The sequence below is a fragment of the Acanthisitta chloris genome, unplaced genomic scaffold (genome assembly GCF_000695815.1).
Source record: "Acanthisitta chloris isolate BGI_N310 unplaced genomic scaffold, ASM69581v1 scaffold2575, whole genome shotgun sequence".
Classification (NCBI taxonomy): Eukaryota; Metazoa; Chordata; class Aves; order Passeriformes; family Acanthisittidae; genus Acanthisitta; species Acanthisitta chloris.
This window is the reverse complement of record NW_008671887.1, coordinates 42,034-57,859: the sequence shown is the minus strand read 5'-3', so window position 1 is coordinate 57,859 and position 15,826 is coordinate 42,034. Positions and strand designations below refer to the sequence as shown.

Below are 15,826 nucleotides of genomic sequence, written 5' to 3'. Positions count from 1 at the left end.
CGGGCGGGACAGCTGCTCCCCGCGGCCCCGCGGCACACGGGCCAGCCCGGGCACCGAACCTGGCCTTGGAGGGCGTGAAAACGATACTCTGTATTCTATGAACTGCTGTGCAGAGGGATTTTGCCTGCAGACAGGCTGCGCTTCAGCCAACTGCAGTTTTAAGCGTGCCAAGGGCCTTTGTAGGCAGCTCCCAGTCCCCAGCCGAGGACTCCGCTCAAATGGGCTCCGCAGGGATCAGGCTGCTCTTTAGCAAAGCTTCACACAGGAAAATCACTGGGAAAACGAATACGCTGGTAGGAGCGTAAGGAGAGTAAGAGTGAGGTACCCTCACGATCTGACACCGAATGGTTCTGTATTTGTTGATCAGCACTGCAGAAAGAGTCCTGCTCAGTGGCAAATTGAATTGTCAACACACTACTGTTCCCTGACAGCCACGAGGGCTAACCATGTTCTGGGGTGCATCAGGCACAGCGTGAGTGATTGTCCTGCTCTGTGCTGCTCCAGCCTCATCTGAAGCACTGTGAGCAGCTCTGGACACCACAACGTAAGAAAGACACAGCTATGAAGATGGTGAAGGGTCCAGAGGAGAAGCCATATGAGGAGTGGCTGAGGTCACTTGGCTTGTTCTGCCTGGAGAACAGGAGACTGAGGGGAGACTTCATAGCAGTCTACAACTTCCTCATAGTTGCTTCTGTAGGGTATGTTCTTCAAACCTCTTTAGAGATGGGTGAGTGATAGGATATTTAGTCATATCCTCTCCTCTCCACCATGAAGATGTGGTCCAAATGCCAGTGGAAACACTGCTGGAGCAAGGCCTTGTGGTGTGATCGTAGACCTTATAGCAGTCTACAACTTCCTCATGAGGGGCAGGCACTGATCTCTCTGCGGTGACCAGTGACAGGACCCGAGGGAATGGCTTGAAGCTGTGTCACAGGAGATTTAATCTGGGTATTAGGAAAAGGTTCTCCACACAAAGGGTGGTTGAACACTGGAACAGCTCCCCAGGGGAGCTGTCACAGCACCAAGCCTGACAGAGTTCAAGAAGTGCTTGGACAACACTCTCAGGAACATGGTGTGATTCTTGGGGATGCCCAGTGCAGGGTCAGGAGTTGGACTTTGATGATGTTTGTGTGTCCCTTCCAACTCAGGGCATTCTATGACTCTATCTGGGGCATAGCAGCACCATTCTGTAGCCCTGTTCTCGGGACAGGAAGTGATGTTTCAAGTGTCAGCCCCTCCTCGGCTAGGCAAATAGGAAGCCAGGCTGCATCTGTTACAGAGTACTCCCTTTCTTACACAATCAGCATTCAGTATTCTATTCCAGCCTCTAACATTGGGCACGATTGCTCAGCATTTGAGGCAGTACCTCCTGCTTTTCTTTCTGTATTTTACTGTTTTAGAGGTTGAATTAATTAGTTATGTATTCCATCACTTCCTTCAAATGCCTCTTTTTTGTTTTGTTTAGGTACATGTTCAACATCAATACACTTGTGCTGAATCAAGATTTTGAACTGCTGCTCTAAGAGGAAGAATGTCTTCCCCAGTACCAATGTACCAGGCCCATTAGATTTTCTTCCTAGCTTTTAGCAGAAGCCTGAATCAAAACTTACTACAAAAATAAACACCATTATCACAATTAAAATCTATTTTAAAAAAAAGCAAAAATGCAGATTTATTTCATGGCTTCATTACAAATGTATTTATTTCTTGCTCAGCTGAAAATAAATTGGAACATACCATTGGCAATCTAAATGATTAACACAACATAAAAAAAGTTCAACCCAGAAATCACAAGCTACCAATTTCAGTACCTGTAGGGATTTTTTTCCTAACAAAAATATTTATTTTAAAAAGCCCTGAACCACTTGACATGTATCATAACTGACACACACTGAACACCCATGCCACAACACTGCAGTGCAGCTTTCTAAGACAAAGATAATCAGTCCTCCAGTGCTCATTAGCCTGTGCAGCTGTGCACATCCTCTTCCTTGGCGTGGCTATATGGTCCTTTTTCCTCAAAGCACAGGGTCCCAGTTCTGTGTTTGTAACATTACACCTATGTACAACCACTTCACGTGACCATGATGCTCAGCACACAGTCTGAAGTGCCCATTACTAGTGGTACCTGCTGCTTATGATGGGACATGACAGAAGTTTGGCTCCTTTGGTGTTTACATCGCAGAAATTCAACCGTTTCACTTTTGTTTCTAGCAGATTTTAGTCTTTTCTAGTTAAAGGTGCCCTTATAAACACACATTTGGTAGAGACACACCAAGAGCTGTGGAAGGAAGTGCTAGTCAGTGAAAGGGCAAAGTCAAGAATCACATGGGAATCTACATGTAATGATAGGTATGTAAATGTACCAATGCTCACACGAAATATGGAACACAGCAGGAACCAGCAAATAAATGTTGAGATACTTAAACTAAAGGACTTCATATCATGCAAAAATGGGCTGTGCTATCACATTGAACTTCCTAGCAGCTACAGCTTGAAATAGGAACTTCAATTTAAGGAAAAAAATCTCACCTTTTCAGGTTTACAGTTGCTTTGGATTGCTTTTTAAAATAGAGTGAAGGACACCAAAAGTCAATTCAATAAGAAGTTGTTACAATTTATTACAAGAACATAGACAAGCTAACAATGAATCAAACTGGACCTGAATATTCTGTTTTCATATGCAGAGATTTGAAATTCAGATGCTCTATCAGTCATGTAAATTTATGAAAGTTATTTTATCCAATTCCCTCATACAGCTACTCTAACTCTCTGACTATCAAGGCTGAAACCTGCCAGTTTGCTTCAATGCCAGTCTGTTAACACTCTTGGTGTCTATAACATATGAGAATGGTAGAGTGTATGGGATCAGATTATTTCAACTGAAAGCAGCAGTGAGATTTTCTTCATGTATATGAGCAGATCACCTTAGAGAAGACGAATACCTGCTTGAAGTATGTGACACCTCACATCCTAAAGATGCTTTCTTCAGAACATGAATCGTGTTTCACATTCCCTGTTTTTATTTTCCTCAGTAACTATACAGAGAAGCTAACACAAATAGCTCAGATGCAGGTATCACAAACAAATTCCCAGTGAATAGGCCCAATATTTTTAACAAACCAAATGTGTTGAAGATCTTTATTTCTGAGTGCCCATAAATACACACACACAATCTCCAAAGTTTAAATACTAAGTATGAAATTAAATAACAGGAAGCTTCGTGTACATGGCATTGGTCTAGACATGAAAAAAACAATTAGGGAACCCTGCTGGAAGTTTTTGGTGAAAAGAGACTGCCATCCATAGCAGTCACTGTGAATATTTTTCTGACTCCATTCTGTGCATTGAGTCATTATGTATTTCTCTCCTCAGAATTGTATTTGAACAAGCAATCTTTCAACAATAAAAAAAAAAAGTATCCAGGCTTCTTAATTTCCCTAGAGAATCAAGCAGGCCAGCTGATAAGGAAACTTTAATCTCCTCTAATTAGCAATGGGAAAAAAAATTCCAGCATGCTGGAAAAAAAGACAGTATTTGTAACAAGAGTTACGGACAAACCCACTTTTTTCTTCACATTTCTCTCTTTGAGGTTCTGCCCTATTCCAGGAGTCAGTTATGAGGTATGAAAAACCAAGCAAAAGGTTAACTTTGTAGCTATTTTAACAAAACCCACTGTGTTATTTGCACTTTCAAAATATTTCTGAAAATGAAGTAAAAAAATATTTCATATTCTTGAAAGTCTTGAGGAAATTTTTATTAGAAAAGCAGTTGTTTGTTGCTTCTTTTGAACACAATTCTGCCTCAACATTACACCCGGGCATAAGTGTATCCTTCTTATTACCATCACACAAGTAATCACATTGAATTTCTATAGCACTGAAAATTATATAAAACAAATAAACCCTCACAAAAATATACACAGATAGCCAGAAAGCTAATCAAGAAGAAATTATGTTGCCTGTACTGAAGAGTAAACACCATTTTCAAATACTAACAAAACATCCAATTTGCTTGTCTGTATCTTCCATCTATGACTCTTGAGTAGAAGGACAAACTGAATTCCACAGAGGAATTTCTACAACAACTTTGGTTTATAATGACCTAGAGGGAATTCATACCCCATATATAATATTGATCTAATGGATTTCTGTAAAGCTAATATGGAAAGCAACAGGAAAAACTAGGCTTTATGATGAGGATAATAATTTAAACTCAGGATGTCATATTCCAAATATACAGAAAAGACCTGATAATATTAAACACATTTACCTTTAGTTATAAATTAGCTCATCCAGTCAGATCTCAACCCTTCAATTCCTCATGACTGAAGAAGCTACGTGTTCTCTGTATCTGATGAATAGTAGGCTCTGCATGGAAAGCCTTAAAAGCCTCCTCCTCTTTGTACCAAAGGGTGTATCTATTCCAGCATGTTTCAGATACAGAAGTTGCTACCATCTATGCTGGTTATCAAAAGATGACTAGCCATACTGCTGCAGTGTTCTGCTTACCAGATGCTTACCAAAGAGCACGTTTATATCCTGCAAATATATTCAGAAACTAGTTTCTGAAAATTTTGTCCAGACACCAGAAGAAATGGAAACAATTGCATCAGCTTAGTATCTCATATAAACTAATTAGTCCTGCTGAGACTGTATTTGCAGGAGAGGAACACAATACACACCTCTGGTACCTCAGCAAAAACCAGTATGATAACATACTATATAATGTAGCCATATCAGTTCATTCAAAGCCAAATTTGTGGACAGCACAACGCTGCTACAGCCTTTCTGGCTAGATTTACAGTTAGTCTGGCAAAAATATTACACTAAAGTAGCTACACAACTTGTAGTACCCAAACTAGATTTGTCAGAGGATGCTTTGGTAGCTCTGTAGTATTGCAGTGTGCTCTGCAGACACACTTGGTTCTTCAAACAACTGTCATTTCCAAGCAAATTTATAATGTAAACATAGCCTACTGTAAGTTCAAAACATCATACAGATGTAGAATGGTTGTATGGTAGTCAGATTAGAAGATCACACAACGTCCTGTCCTATGCCAGGAACTCCCCCAGCACTTTAAATGGTTCCATACATAGATAAGTTGTGTATGGAGAACATTACATCATCTCCTATACCATAATCATTGGACAAATTAGGAAAGCTGCAAATATTGCACTGATCAATTTCTTCCAGGGATGTGGTTGGAAAAAATACAGGAATATGAAAAGAGAGATAAAGGTCCTCAGTTTTCACAAGCAATGAAACTTCCAATCTTAAAACAAACCAACCACCCACCCACCCACCCACCTAAGACACCCCCCCCCAAGAAAGAGACATGTGACTACTTGCAGGAGTGTAAATATGAGCACATGATAAAACTCTGGACAGCCAGAGTACAAATGTGTATTAAAGCACAGCACCTTTTGGAAAAGTAACAGGGTATCAAGATACACCATCTCTGAATCACTCCACATTGATGTGCTCAGTTTATGCATTAACAGCTATGCTTATTTACCTGTCCCTTCAACAAACACATGAACCACAGGAGACAAAGGTGAAGCTGAGTTCCTTCCAGGTAACAGATCAACAGCCAAGGTCAGCTCCTCTGCACAGAAATTACCTCCTTATTCACCAACAATATAGGAACTGGAAGGTGTAATGTCCTTAACCAGAGAGCACTGAAATGCCTGAGAACATGGCAATTAGCCCCTGCAGGCACTATACTGTATTTAAACCACTGACCTGCCACAGGAGCTAAAGTCATTCTGACCTGTTGCCCACGTTGTCTATACTAGATGAGGCTGCCTGCAAGAACAGAAACCCTAGCTGACTCCTCTGTTGCCTCACACTTCTTTTCCCTTCGCTACTTGCTAAAATCTTCATCTTAATCTAAGAGTATTTTCTACACTTGAGCATACCTCAGCAGTATACTGGCTGATCCTTGCCCTTATTTAAACCTATATAAATTCAACACCTCACAGTCTGGAGACAGAAACAAGCGTAATGGCATAACTCAAATTACATGAGTAGACTGATGTGCTGGAGAGAATCCATTCTTCCACTGGTTCTGCAGGACTGGCAGTAGAAAGCAGTAATAAAACTGAAATGGGCAGATATTCTTCATACTTGAAAAGATCAGGATTTAAACAGGAAATTGCACTTTTAAGTATCACTTTCAGAAATAAAACTGCCTTCTGCTATTCATCCTGCTACTAAAAAGTCAGATGAAGATATCAAATTACAAGTGAAAGCTGTGAAATTCCATCTGCATTGCTTTCATATACTTATAAAAATGTTCTAATGGACTTTAAAAGCAGTTCAAGAGTGAAAATAAAATAATCCCTCAAGCTGAAATGTTAGGATCTGTAGGAGGGCAAAACTGGACATTCAAGTGTGCGGTGCTGGTGGTGTTATTTTTGAGAAATAATGACTGAATCCTGTACATGGTCAAAAGCACCCATGTAAGACTGCTGCAAACAGCATGCACGGACAACCTGAAAAGGAACATCAGGCACCGCCTTTCTTTTGCAATTGCTCCAATTTTCTTCTCAAGAGGTTGTAGTTTTCCTTGGTTCCAGGTGCCATAGGATCAAGCTTCAGAGAGACTTCATAGTGCTTCTTTGCTAAGTCAAGATTTCCCCAGCGATGATAAAGCACAGCTGGAACATCAATGAGGAATTTCATTAGCAATATTGTTGAATAACGTGCGATCTCGCCAATCACTTGGAAAACAACATTCAAGCATTTGTTTCCAGCGAGGGTCTCTCACTGGCTGGTGGCACAGTAGCTGCTTGTTCTGTTGCCAAATGCAGGAGCAAAGCCTGGGAGCAGAACTGGCATGGGAATGATGAAGGAATGAATTACATTGCAGCCATAAATGGCAGCTCTTATCTGGTGAGCACACTGTGGGTTACAAGCATAGCATAAATGAACCAATTTGCAGACACTGAAGTGCAGCTACCTCTGGGCTGGATTGTGCAGCCCTCTTGATCTGTCATATCGTGTGACAGCTTTTCTGGTTTAATGCCCTGTTCTTCTGGCTGGCAGATCTTCCAGAAAGTAAAATAGAAATCTGCCCAGCAGGAAGAAGGCTCTATAGATTGCTTTTTCTTTTTAAACAAAATGAATATGAAGCAAATAAACAATACAGCTGATAAGAGTTAGAAAGGCTCTTACCCAAATTACCGTGATAACTGGCAGCATTTGGATTGGCTTTAATTGCCTTGAGGAACAAAGCTTCAGATTCCTGAATAATTTAAAAGAACAAGTCAACAGGGCAGTCTACTCTCATAGTATATAAAATAATGCCAAATTTATCCACAACTGGAATTTAAAACCCTCCCAAACTATGCCATATCTATATGGTACCACCATATAAACATCCTGAGCCTGCATGATCCTGTAGCTCAGGTGGCTACAGCCTCCAGAAAACAGAAAAAATGCTACAAATAAATGATGTGCTTTCACAGGCTGTTGTAATTTTACCAGAAAGTTATTAAGCACGAGTGAAGTTTGCAAAACTGTTTACTTAAATTCTTTTTTTTTTTTCAATACACTATTTTCAAACTGCCTGCTGAGGTTTTCCCTACTTATGCAATCAAGTTAAGGACATAATTTGGTACCTGAGCAAAATGCTTTTAGACCCCTTTCCTTTTAAAATAGTTTTGGCATGAAAAAATGGGAGTATTCCAGTAAATCCCTTTCAAACAGTATTTCAGTGCGGTTCCCAATGAAGAGTAGCTGCATGCCTGTTACTTAAAAAAATCATGCCAACTGAAATACCCTTCACATTTACTCACCAGTTATCTTTTCCATATTCCCACTTGCAGTGTGTACTCTTAAGACTCTTGATATCTGAGTAGTACTTAAAAACCTGGTCTTCCTCACCAAATATTCAGAGAACAATCTACTGCTAAATTTACTCTCTAATTGAAACAATTTTATTTTTCCAAACTAGCTGCTAAAATAGATACCTATTTTCCAGAGCATACTTCCTGCAGAAGTTAAAAAAGTTTCACACCCTAATCCAAATGGAGCATATTTACTTGCTTACATGGAAGTTTAGATATTTGAAGCAATTTTTACATAGATTTTTATGCTGTGCTGTGCTTTAGGGAAAGTTGCTAGTTCAGTTTCAATGCAAATGACCTGAAGATAAAATTACCTTAATGTGGTAGGCCTCTGTCTGAATGCACATACTTGCTGTCTGAGGTATGTGAGAACAATAACCTGGAAAAAAGGCCTTCTTTCCTTTGTGCTAAGTTTTTACTGCTTAAAACACAACACAGGCTCTACTGAAAAAGAAAACCTGTCAGCCAGATTTTTGGTTCCACCATCTTCTCATGTGAAGCATGAAATAAGTCTCTGTAAGGGTCCCTTCAGGGAAAAAGAAATTTCTGATGTCACGATTGAGTCACTCAACTTTGAGTGACTTAAGAGCTTACCCGTACGTCTAAATTCAAACCCAAACTACATGCTCCTTTCAAAGCATTGCTAAGCACAGCTGAGACTGCCACTCTAAAGCCAAGAGAAACTGATGCAGAAAGTGCTTTCATCTCAGTTCAACAAAATTACAAACCCCAGGGTTCTCAGAGCTAGTCCAGCAGAGGGCTACAAAGATAATTAAGGGACTGGACCATCTCTCTTCTGAGCAAAGGCTGAGGGAAGCTGGGCCGTTCAGCCTCAAGGACAGATGACTGAGAGACAACCACATCAATGTATGTAAGTATCCAAAGGAAAGGTGTCAAGAGGATGGAGCCAGGCTCTTCTCAGTGGTGTCAACCAATAGGACAAGAGGCGGCAAGTAGAAACTTACGCAAAGGAAGTTCCACTTGAACATGAAGAAGGACTGCTTACTGTGAGAGGGACTGAGCACTGGAACAGGGTGCCCAGAGAGAGAGGTTGTGGTGTCTTCTTCCTTGGAGATATTCAAAACCTGCCTGTACATGATCCTGTGTTACCTGCTCTAGGTGAACCTGCTCTAGCAAGATGATGTCTAGAGGCACCAACTCCAATCATTCTGTGATTCTGATTCTGTTTCAGTAGAAGGAATACTTGGATAGGAATTAAAGAAGCTCCAGCCTCTTCATCATCTTTGTGGTCTTTTGCTGGATTCTCTCCACTATGTTGTTCCTGGTTCTCTGGGAACTGGACACAGGACTTCAAGTGTAACCTTACCAGTACACCCTAACCCTAACCCTCCTTCAACCTGCTGGCAACAGGCAGCACTCCTAACAGAACTCAGGATATCATTAGCCTTCTTTGCCCCAAAAGCATATTGCTGGTGCCAGTTCAATCTTGTATCCACCAGGACCTCCAGACGCTTTTCTGCCAAATCAGCCACTCCTCCCAGTTTGGTGTCATCAGCAAACATGCTGAAGGTGCCCTTTGCCTCATCATCCCGGTCATTAATGAAGATGTTGAACAGGATTAGACTCCAGGAATATAATGAAGTTCAACAAGAGTAAATGCCAAGTCCTGCATCTGGGATGGGATAACCCCATGGAAAAGTACAGTCTGGGAAGCAGCTGTCTAGGAAACAGCTCTACAGAAAAGGATCTGGTGGGCCTGGTAGACAGCAAATTGAATAAAAGCCATCAATGTACCCTCACAACATAGATGACCAACCACACCCTGGGCTGTATTAAGTACAGTCAGCTGGTCCAGGGAAGTAATCCTTCCCCTCTATTAGCACATCCGAGATCACATCTGATGTATGTTTTCAGGCTGGGACTCTCCATTACAGGAAAGACACGGACGTACTTTAGTGAGTCCAGCAGAGAGCCACCAAGATGGTTAGGGGCTGGAGCACAAGGCATACAAGGAGCAGCTGGAAGAACTGAATCACTTCAGCCTTCAGAAGAGAAGCTGAAGGGGAGACCTTAGTGCTACCTACAACTACCTGATCAGGTAATACAAAGAAGATGGAGAGAGGCTTTTCTCATATGTCTGTAAGATGGGATGAGACATAACGGATGCAGCCTGGAATATGGGAAATTCCAATTAGATAAAAGGAAACATTCATTGTTCTATGATAAAGGTGGTCAAGCACTGAAAGATGCTGTCCAGAGAAGCTTTAATATTTCTATCCAGACAGATGTTAGAGTTTCAACTGCAAATGGCCCTGGTTTGGGTGAGGGGTTGTACAAGATGACCTTTGGATGTCATTTCCAGGTAAAATTTTTCTATGATTTTAACTCAGTCACCTAAGTGACTGAGTTATTGAGACTGCAAAATTTGGCAAGTGGTGCAAGATAGCCTCTTTTCAAACAGCTCTCCAATCCTAAAAATCAGCAGTGGATTGGCACTAGAAGGCATGTAGTAATCACAAGTCCCATAAGGTTGTTTTCTTTTTTTCCACTACAAATTTTAGTCTTTTGGTCTAATAAGTAAATCTCTGCTTTCTTCACTGAGCAGGTTAACAGCAATCACAGCAAAAGATACACTGTGTAATTAATTCAGTCTTCTGCCTAAAAGTTGTCACCTACACCAAGGAGAAGCACCTGATGCACGGACTCACATCCTTTCACTGTTGAAGCACAATGGGACAACATGTGCAATGTGCTTCCAGGAAAATTTAAGGCAATAGGTATTCAAGAGCTGGCTGCCATTACCATATATCTTCAACTACACAATGAAAACATTTTTATCACCACTGCTTTGCTCAGCAGCTGGTAGAAGCATGCTGGTTGATTAAAGGCAATTTAAGGTGCATCATATTCATATTACTGTAGATATATGGAGCAAATATACATTCCAGTATATCGGTGATATTTCAAATTGCTGCATCTTACCAAATCTTTATGTGTTGCCAAGAAACTTGCACACTGCATATAGCAAAGGCTTGGGGTAAGTACACTGCATTCCATCTGCTGCCAAGGCCACAAAATTGTAGTCTGGCTTTATTTCAAATAAAAAAAAAAATGCTGAATGGTTTCAATTTATTGCACTTTTAACAGAAAAAGCATAGATGTATACATAACAAAAATACAGCATACATCTTTGCAAAGAACTAAAGATAGCTTGGTTCATCATCCACTGAGATAAGAATAAGCATTTAAAGGAGAACTCTAACTTGGTATAACAGATGTTAATTAAAAAAACCAAACCAAACAACAGAAACAGTTCATCCTTTGTGTGCTTTTCTTTCTGGAACAATAAATCATTCATCAGTAGACACAAACAGAAATCATAAAGGGTTGGGTTTTCTTTTTTTTTGATCATTTAGGAAAACTATCTTCTGCTGAAAATCAAAGTGCATTTGAAACTGAAGGAGAATGTTGTGGGCTTATTGGAAGGAAATCTCTCGTAACATTGGAAAACCTTTTTGACTCAATGTCTTTTAAAGTAAGAGATAATAAAAAAAACCCAGAACAAATCTTCCTTTACAGCAACAGAGCCAATGTAGTAACAACTTTTATAGTCACATAACAAGTAACCTAATAAATGAAATGCCTGAGGTTATACAACACATCAGACACAGCAAGGCAGACCTCTGAAAATCACCTCCATCACCTTGACAGTCTCCATCCCCCCTCCTTCCCTCCAATCCCAAACATTCAATAAAAATCCTTGAAGAGCCATCCACTTCTCTGTTTTTACATGGTGAGGGGGTGGACAAGAAATCTGAATTTTCCATGCCTTTCACTGTCATTTAGCATTTTCCCACTTCAGAAAAACAACCCTGTATGTCCTCTTTCCAGGCAATGCAAAATACAGCTCCTGAGATCATAACCTTTCTAAGTGACTTCACTTTCCAATTCCCTTAATTTGCTCTCCCTGTTACAACTCATCAGTTTTAAGTGACGAGTTAAGTTTTTTGCTCTGCACAAACCTACCACTCTGTATTGAACTATTAAAACATTCACTGGCTCCTCGTTTTCTTCCCTGGGCTCCACTGCTCCTTTTGCTTTATTCAGGATGCCAACTTGAAAGCTTCATTTTTCACTACTATTAATTCTATTTTGTTTCCAACACATTCTCCTGCATCATAATGATCTTTCAGAGCTAGCAATCAAAACCACTACCTCCTTTTTTATTTTTTAAATCCACTAAGACAGACTTGTCTCTCCTACACCTAGAGAAGTTTTTTAGCTTGTTTTCAACTTATTTTTTCTACTTATTTCATTATAAATGCTCTTTATTCTGTCACGCTACATACTCATCTTGATGAATTACTATACAATCCTCTATTCCTTCACAGTCATGACTCACCAAAATATTCCTTGCAATTACCTCCTCCATAATCTCATCCTTTATACATTCTGGGTGTTAATTTGTATCTTTCTGGAACTTTGTTAAACTTACCTAAAAGGTGTATTTTATAACAGTCTCAGGTGGAAAGAGAAAAGAAGTAAGAGTGTGCAGGGAAAAAAACCCCAGCTAGTCTAGCAAAACAGTAACGGGGCATCTAACAGCATCACTTAATCAAACAAAGCCAGCTCTGAGTTGTCACAGTCCCTGGCTTCACATGTGGATACGTCAGGACTCCACAGCTGAACAATACTGTATTAATTCAAGTGGTCACAGTAACTGGTGGAAAAATGTATCTATTTTGAGAACCATCGAATCATTAAAGTTGGAACAGACCTTTAAGATCAAGTCCAACAGTCAACCCAGCATCACCACCATGTTCATCATTAAACCGTGCCCTCAAGTGCCATATCCACATGTTTTTTGAACACTTCAGGGATGGTGACTCCACCACTTCCCTGGGCAGTCTGTTCCAGTGCTTTACCACGCTTCTTGTGAAAAAAGTTTTCCTAATATCTAATCTAAGTCTTCCTTGGTGCAACTTGAAGCAATTTCCTCTTGTCCATAAACTCTTCTTACTTTGTATATACCGAGGACATGTTCCTTTACTGCTGCTAACATTATCACTATAAAAAGACATCAAAAGCCCCAAAAGCCAAGGTTTAGTATATGATGTTTTTCTGAGGAAGACCAAAAACTTGATTATATTAGTTTTGGCATATCACATGCATAAATCACTGACTACAGAGTCAATTAAAACAACTAAATATATTGGCTATGCATGATTTATCCTCTGTCAGCTCATATAATTCCTTTTGGAAAATAAGCCATCATCATCAGTTTCATTACATTTACTACTTGTAAACATAAGTAGGCAATGCTGAAGTACCACTCACAGGCTGGTCCACTGCATCCAAGAGAAAGTTCAGTACAATGCTCAATGTATGGACTCTTTCTCATAATATTCTGGGATTACCCTGGTATCCCATCCTCAGTCTGGGATTAAGAAATCTGTATAACTCTATTTTAGAGAGTGTCTGAGGCAGAGAGGCTGGAATTCATATTGGGTAATGGTAAACCTTGCTTCCTTTACATACCAAAAGCACAAGGACTAGCCTATCCCGTCTAATTTGAGTTCCTGAAACAAGGTGTCTAATTCAAAGCAGGCTCTCTCCCTGAGCAGCAAAGCAACACAAGACCCTAACTGCCCTCTAGTGAGCTTAGGAGTCTGTATCTCTCCACTGACCATCAACATAGTTCAGGGTAGCCAACATTTCTAACCCAGGCATCTGAAACAAGGTGGCATAAGCTTAGGCTAGAATCACACACCAATACTGTGATAGAAATGGGCATTGAAACCTGACTATCTAAGTCATAGTTCACAATGATCTTCTCAAACAATTTCTACAAAAAACTTAGATGGAGTTTAAACAGGGAAAAAAATGAAATCAAACCAACCCAAAACCGAAGAGTCAAAAGCTCTGGTTACCTACCTTATATTTTTGTGACTTCCCCAGTACATTCGCCAATGAAAACATAAGGGAATGATCATTAGGTATTAATTCCAGGGCCTCTCTTCCAACTGCTTCTGCTTGAGCTAGATTGCCTGAGAGCCCAGGTAGTGGAAAAAGAGAAGGCATGTCTTAACACAGCCTTATTAGTTACTTTTCATGCTGCAAGCACACATATTTTATGAATAGCCGACCATGTGAATTTTTAAAGAAAACCAGGTATCACACACACACACACACAAATGTAATATCCTGCAGACAAAGACAATAAAAAAAACACCCTTCATTTTGTTTTCAAGAGATAACACCTTCAGAAGAACAACACCTTCAGAAGCACAAATTAAAAAGTTCTGAGATTTAATCTATAATACAAACATGCTTGTACAATGACGGCATTTCAAGTAAGGATCAGAAATTCATTTTATGGGCTGGATTTCAAGTGATGCTTTAAAACCACTGCATCAGGATGTAGTCTTATATTATTAGAGAGTGCCTGGGTAGCCAAAGAATAGAGTTCCTTTTAGATAGATAAAGCTTTAAGTTTCGATAGACATTAAATTATTCATTAAAACATTCAAATAGACTTTTACCTGTGTTATCAAGCAATATAATCATATTGTTCCAAGCCAAACTGTGCTCTGGTTTCAGAACTGTAGCATTCCTCCATGCATTCAATGCATCTATGTGGCGATTCAAATCCGCATACTAGAAAGAAAGAAAGAAAATCCCAGTAATTGTGCTATGATTTGCTTTACTTTCCCATCATGCCTTAAAGACTCTAAAGAGCTGTTAATGTCTCATTCCATTCTAGTAGGACTTGTTTTTATAGACAAAAATAAGAACTGCAGAAAGAATACTACTGGAAGATAAGAGTGCTATACATTAATTTTCCTCTGCTTTTCTCTGGAAGCCAAACTTGTCTTCAAATATGCATATACCAATAGGATAGGGAGAAAAAACAGCATACAGTTTAGAAATCTCCACAAGAGAATCAGTAAATACTTAATATAAATATTTTCAAGAATCTACTTTGCATTTTTTGGCACAGTTCTACTACCTAACAATACACTAATCAATACAAAGCAGTCTAATATTGGGAAATGACAAATAATATCTTTTGGGGGAAAAAAAGGCCAAAATCTGTCTATTTGTTTATATCTCTTTCTATGAAGAAGTAGGACTACCAAAGGCTGTATGGAAGGAAGTATACTGGGAAAGGTATAGGAAAAGCCACCAAAAGTATGAAATCACCCTGAAATATAATACAAGCAAACTGGAATAACTATCAGCTTTTAACAGAACAGCAGAACTACATATATATATAAAAATATATGTGTGTGTATATATATACTCATCTATTATATATGGAGACACACAGATGCCAGGCATAGCTATCATTTATTCAAAAGCACTTACCAACCGCCCTAAATTGTAGTAACAATCTGGATATTTTTTTCTGTGTTTAATTGCTGTCCAGTAGCTTTGCTCTGCCTCTTCAAACCTTCTTAAACTGTTCTGTACAATTCCTAGATTCATCCATGCAGCAGCAAAATCAGGTCTAGGCAAATTGGGGAAAAAATGCCAAGAGAGAGGACAATTAAGCATTTGATCCTATTGTATCATTTCTGCTCAGTTGGTGCAAACACTGCTTAGCATTATTTGAAACATACTGTATTTGTACAGCTAAGGACAGCAACTCCTCTGCTTCTTGGAGCTCATTTCTTTCTTTCAGAATATTTCCAAGGTTGTTCATGGCATGTACGTATTTCGGATTCAACCTAAAATTTAAGAGATGATTATGTATGGGACATGTATTAATATATGCAAATTACTAGCTCTGCAATGCTGCAGAACATGAAAATGAATACCTAAGCATTTTCTTCATGTAAAACATGAAAGCAATTTTAGGATAGATTATTAAAGCAGTAAAATTCCTAATACCTTACAGCTTCTCTGTAGTATTTGATTGCAGCACTTTGATTTCCTTTGTCAGCTAGGTTTTTGCCAACATTGTAGTGCACCTGAAAACACAGATGGACAGTCTACTAGATGCCAAACAG

The 15,826-nt window shown here is 39.5% G+C and overlaps 1 protein-coding gene across 1 annotated transcript in view; it reads right to left on the bottom strand.

Moving 5' to 3' along the window:
* Positions 1-6,510: 6,510 nt before the first annotated feature.
* The window catches only part of TMTC4 (transmembrane and tetratricopeptide repeat containing 4), a 49,764-nt gene continuing 40,448 nt past the window's right edge, over positions 6,511-15,826 (bottom strand). Inside the window, exons 11-17 of the mRNA XM_009074261.1 lie at positions 15,708-15,787; positions 15,437-15,544; positions 15,183-15,324; positions 14,357-14,471; positions 13,749-13,861; positions 7,180-7,249; positions 6,511-6,662 (exon numbers count right to left, since the gene is read on the bottom strand). Of these exons, the coding sequence (XP_009072509.1) occupies positions 6,511-6,662; positions 7,180-7,249; positions 13,749-13,861; positions 14,357-14,471; positions 15,183-15,324; positions 15,437-15,544; positions 15,708-15,787 (780 nt within the window). The remainder of the gene's footprint in view (positions 6,663-7,179; positions 7,250-13,748; positions 13,862-14,356; positions 14,472-15,182; positions 15,325-15,436; positions 15,545-15,707; positions 15,788-15,826) is intronic.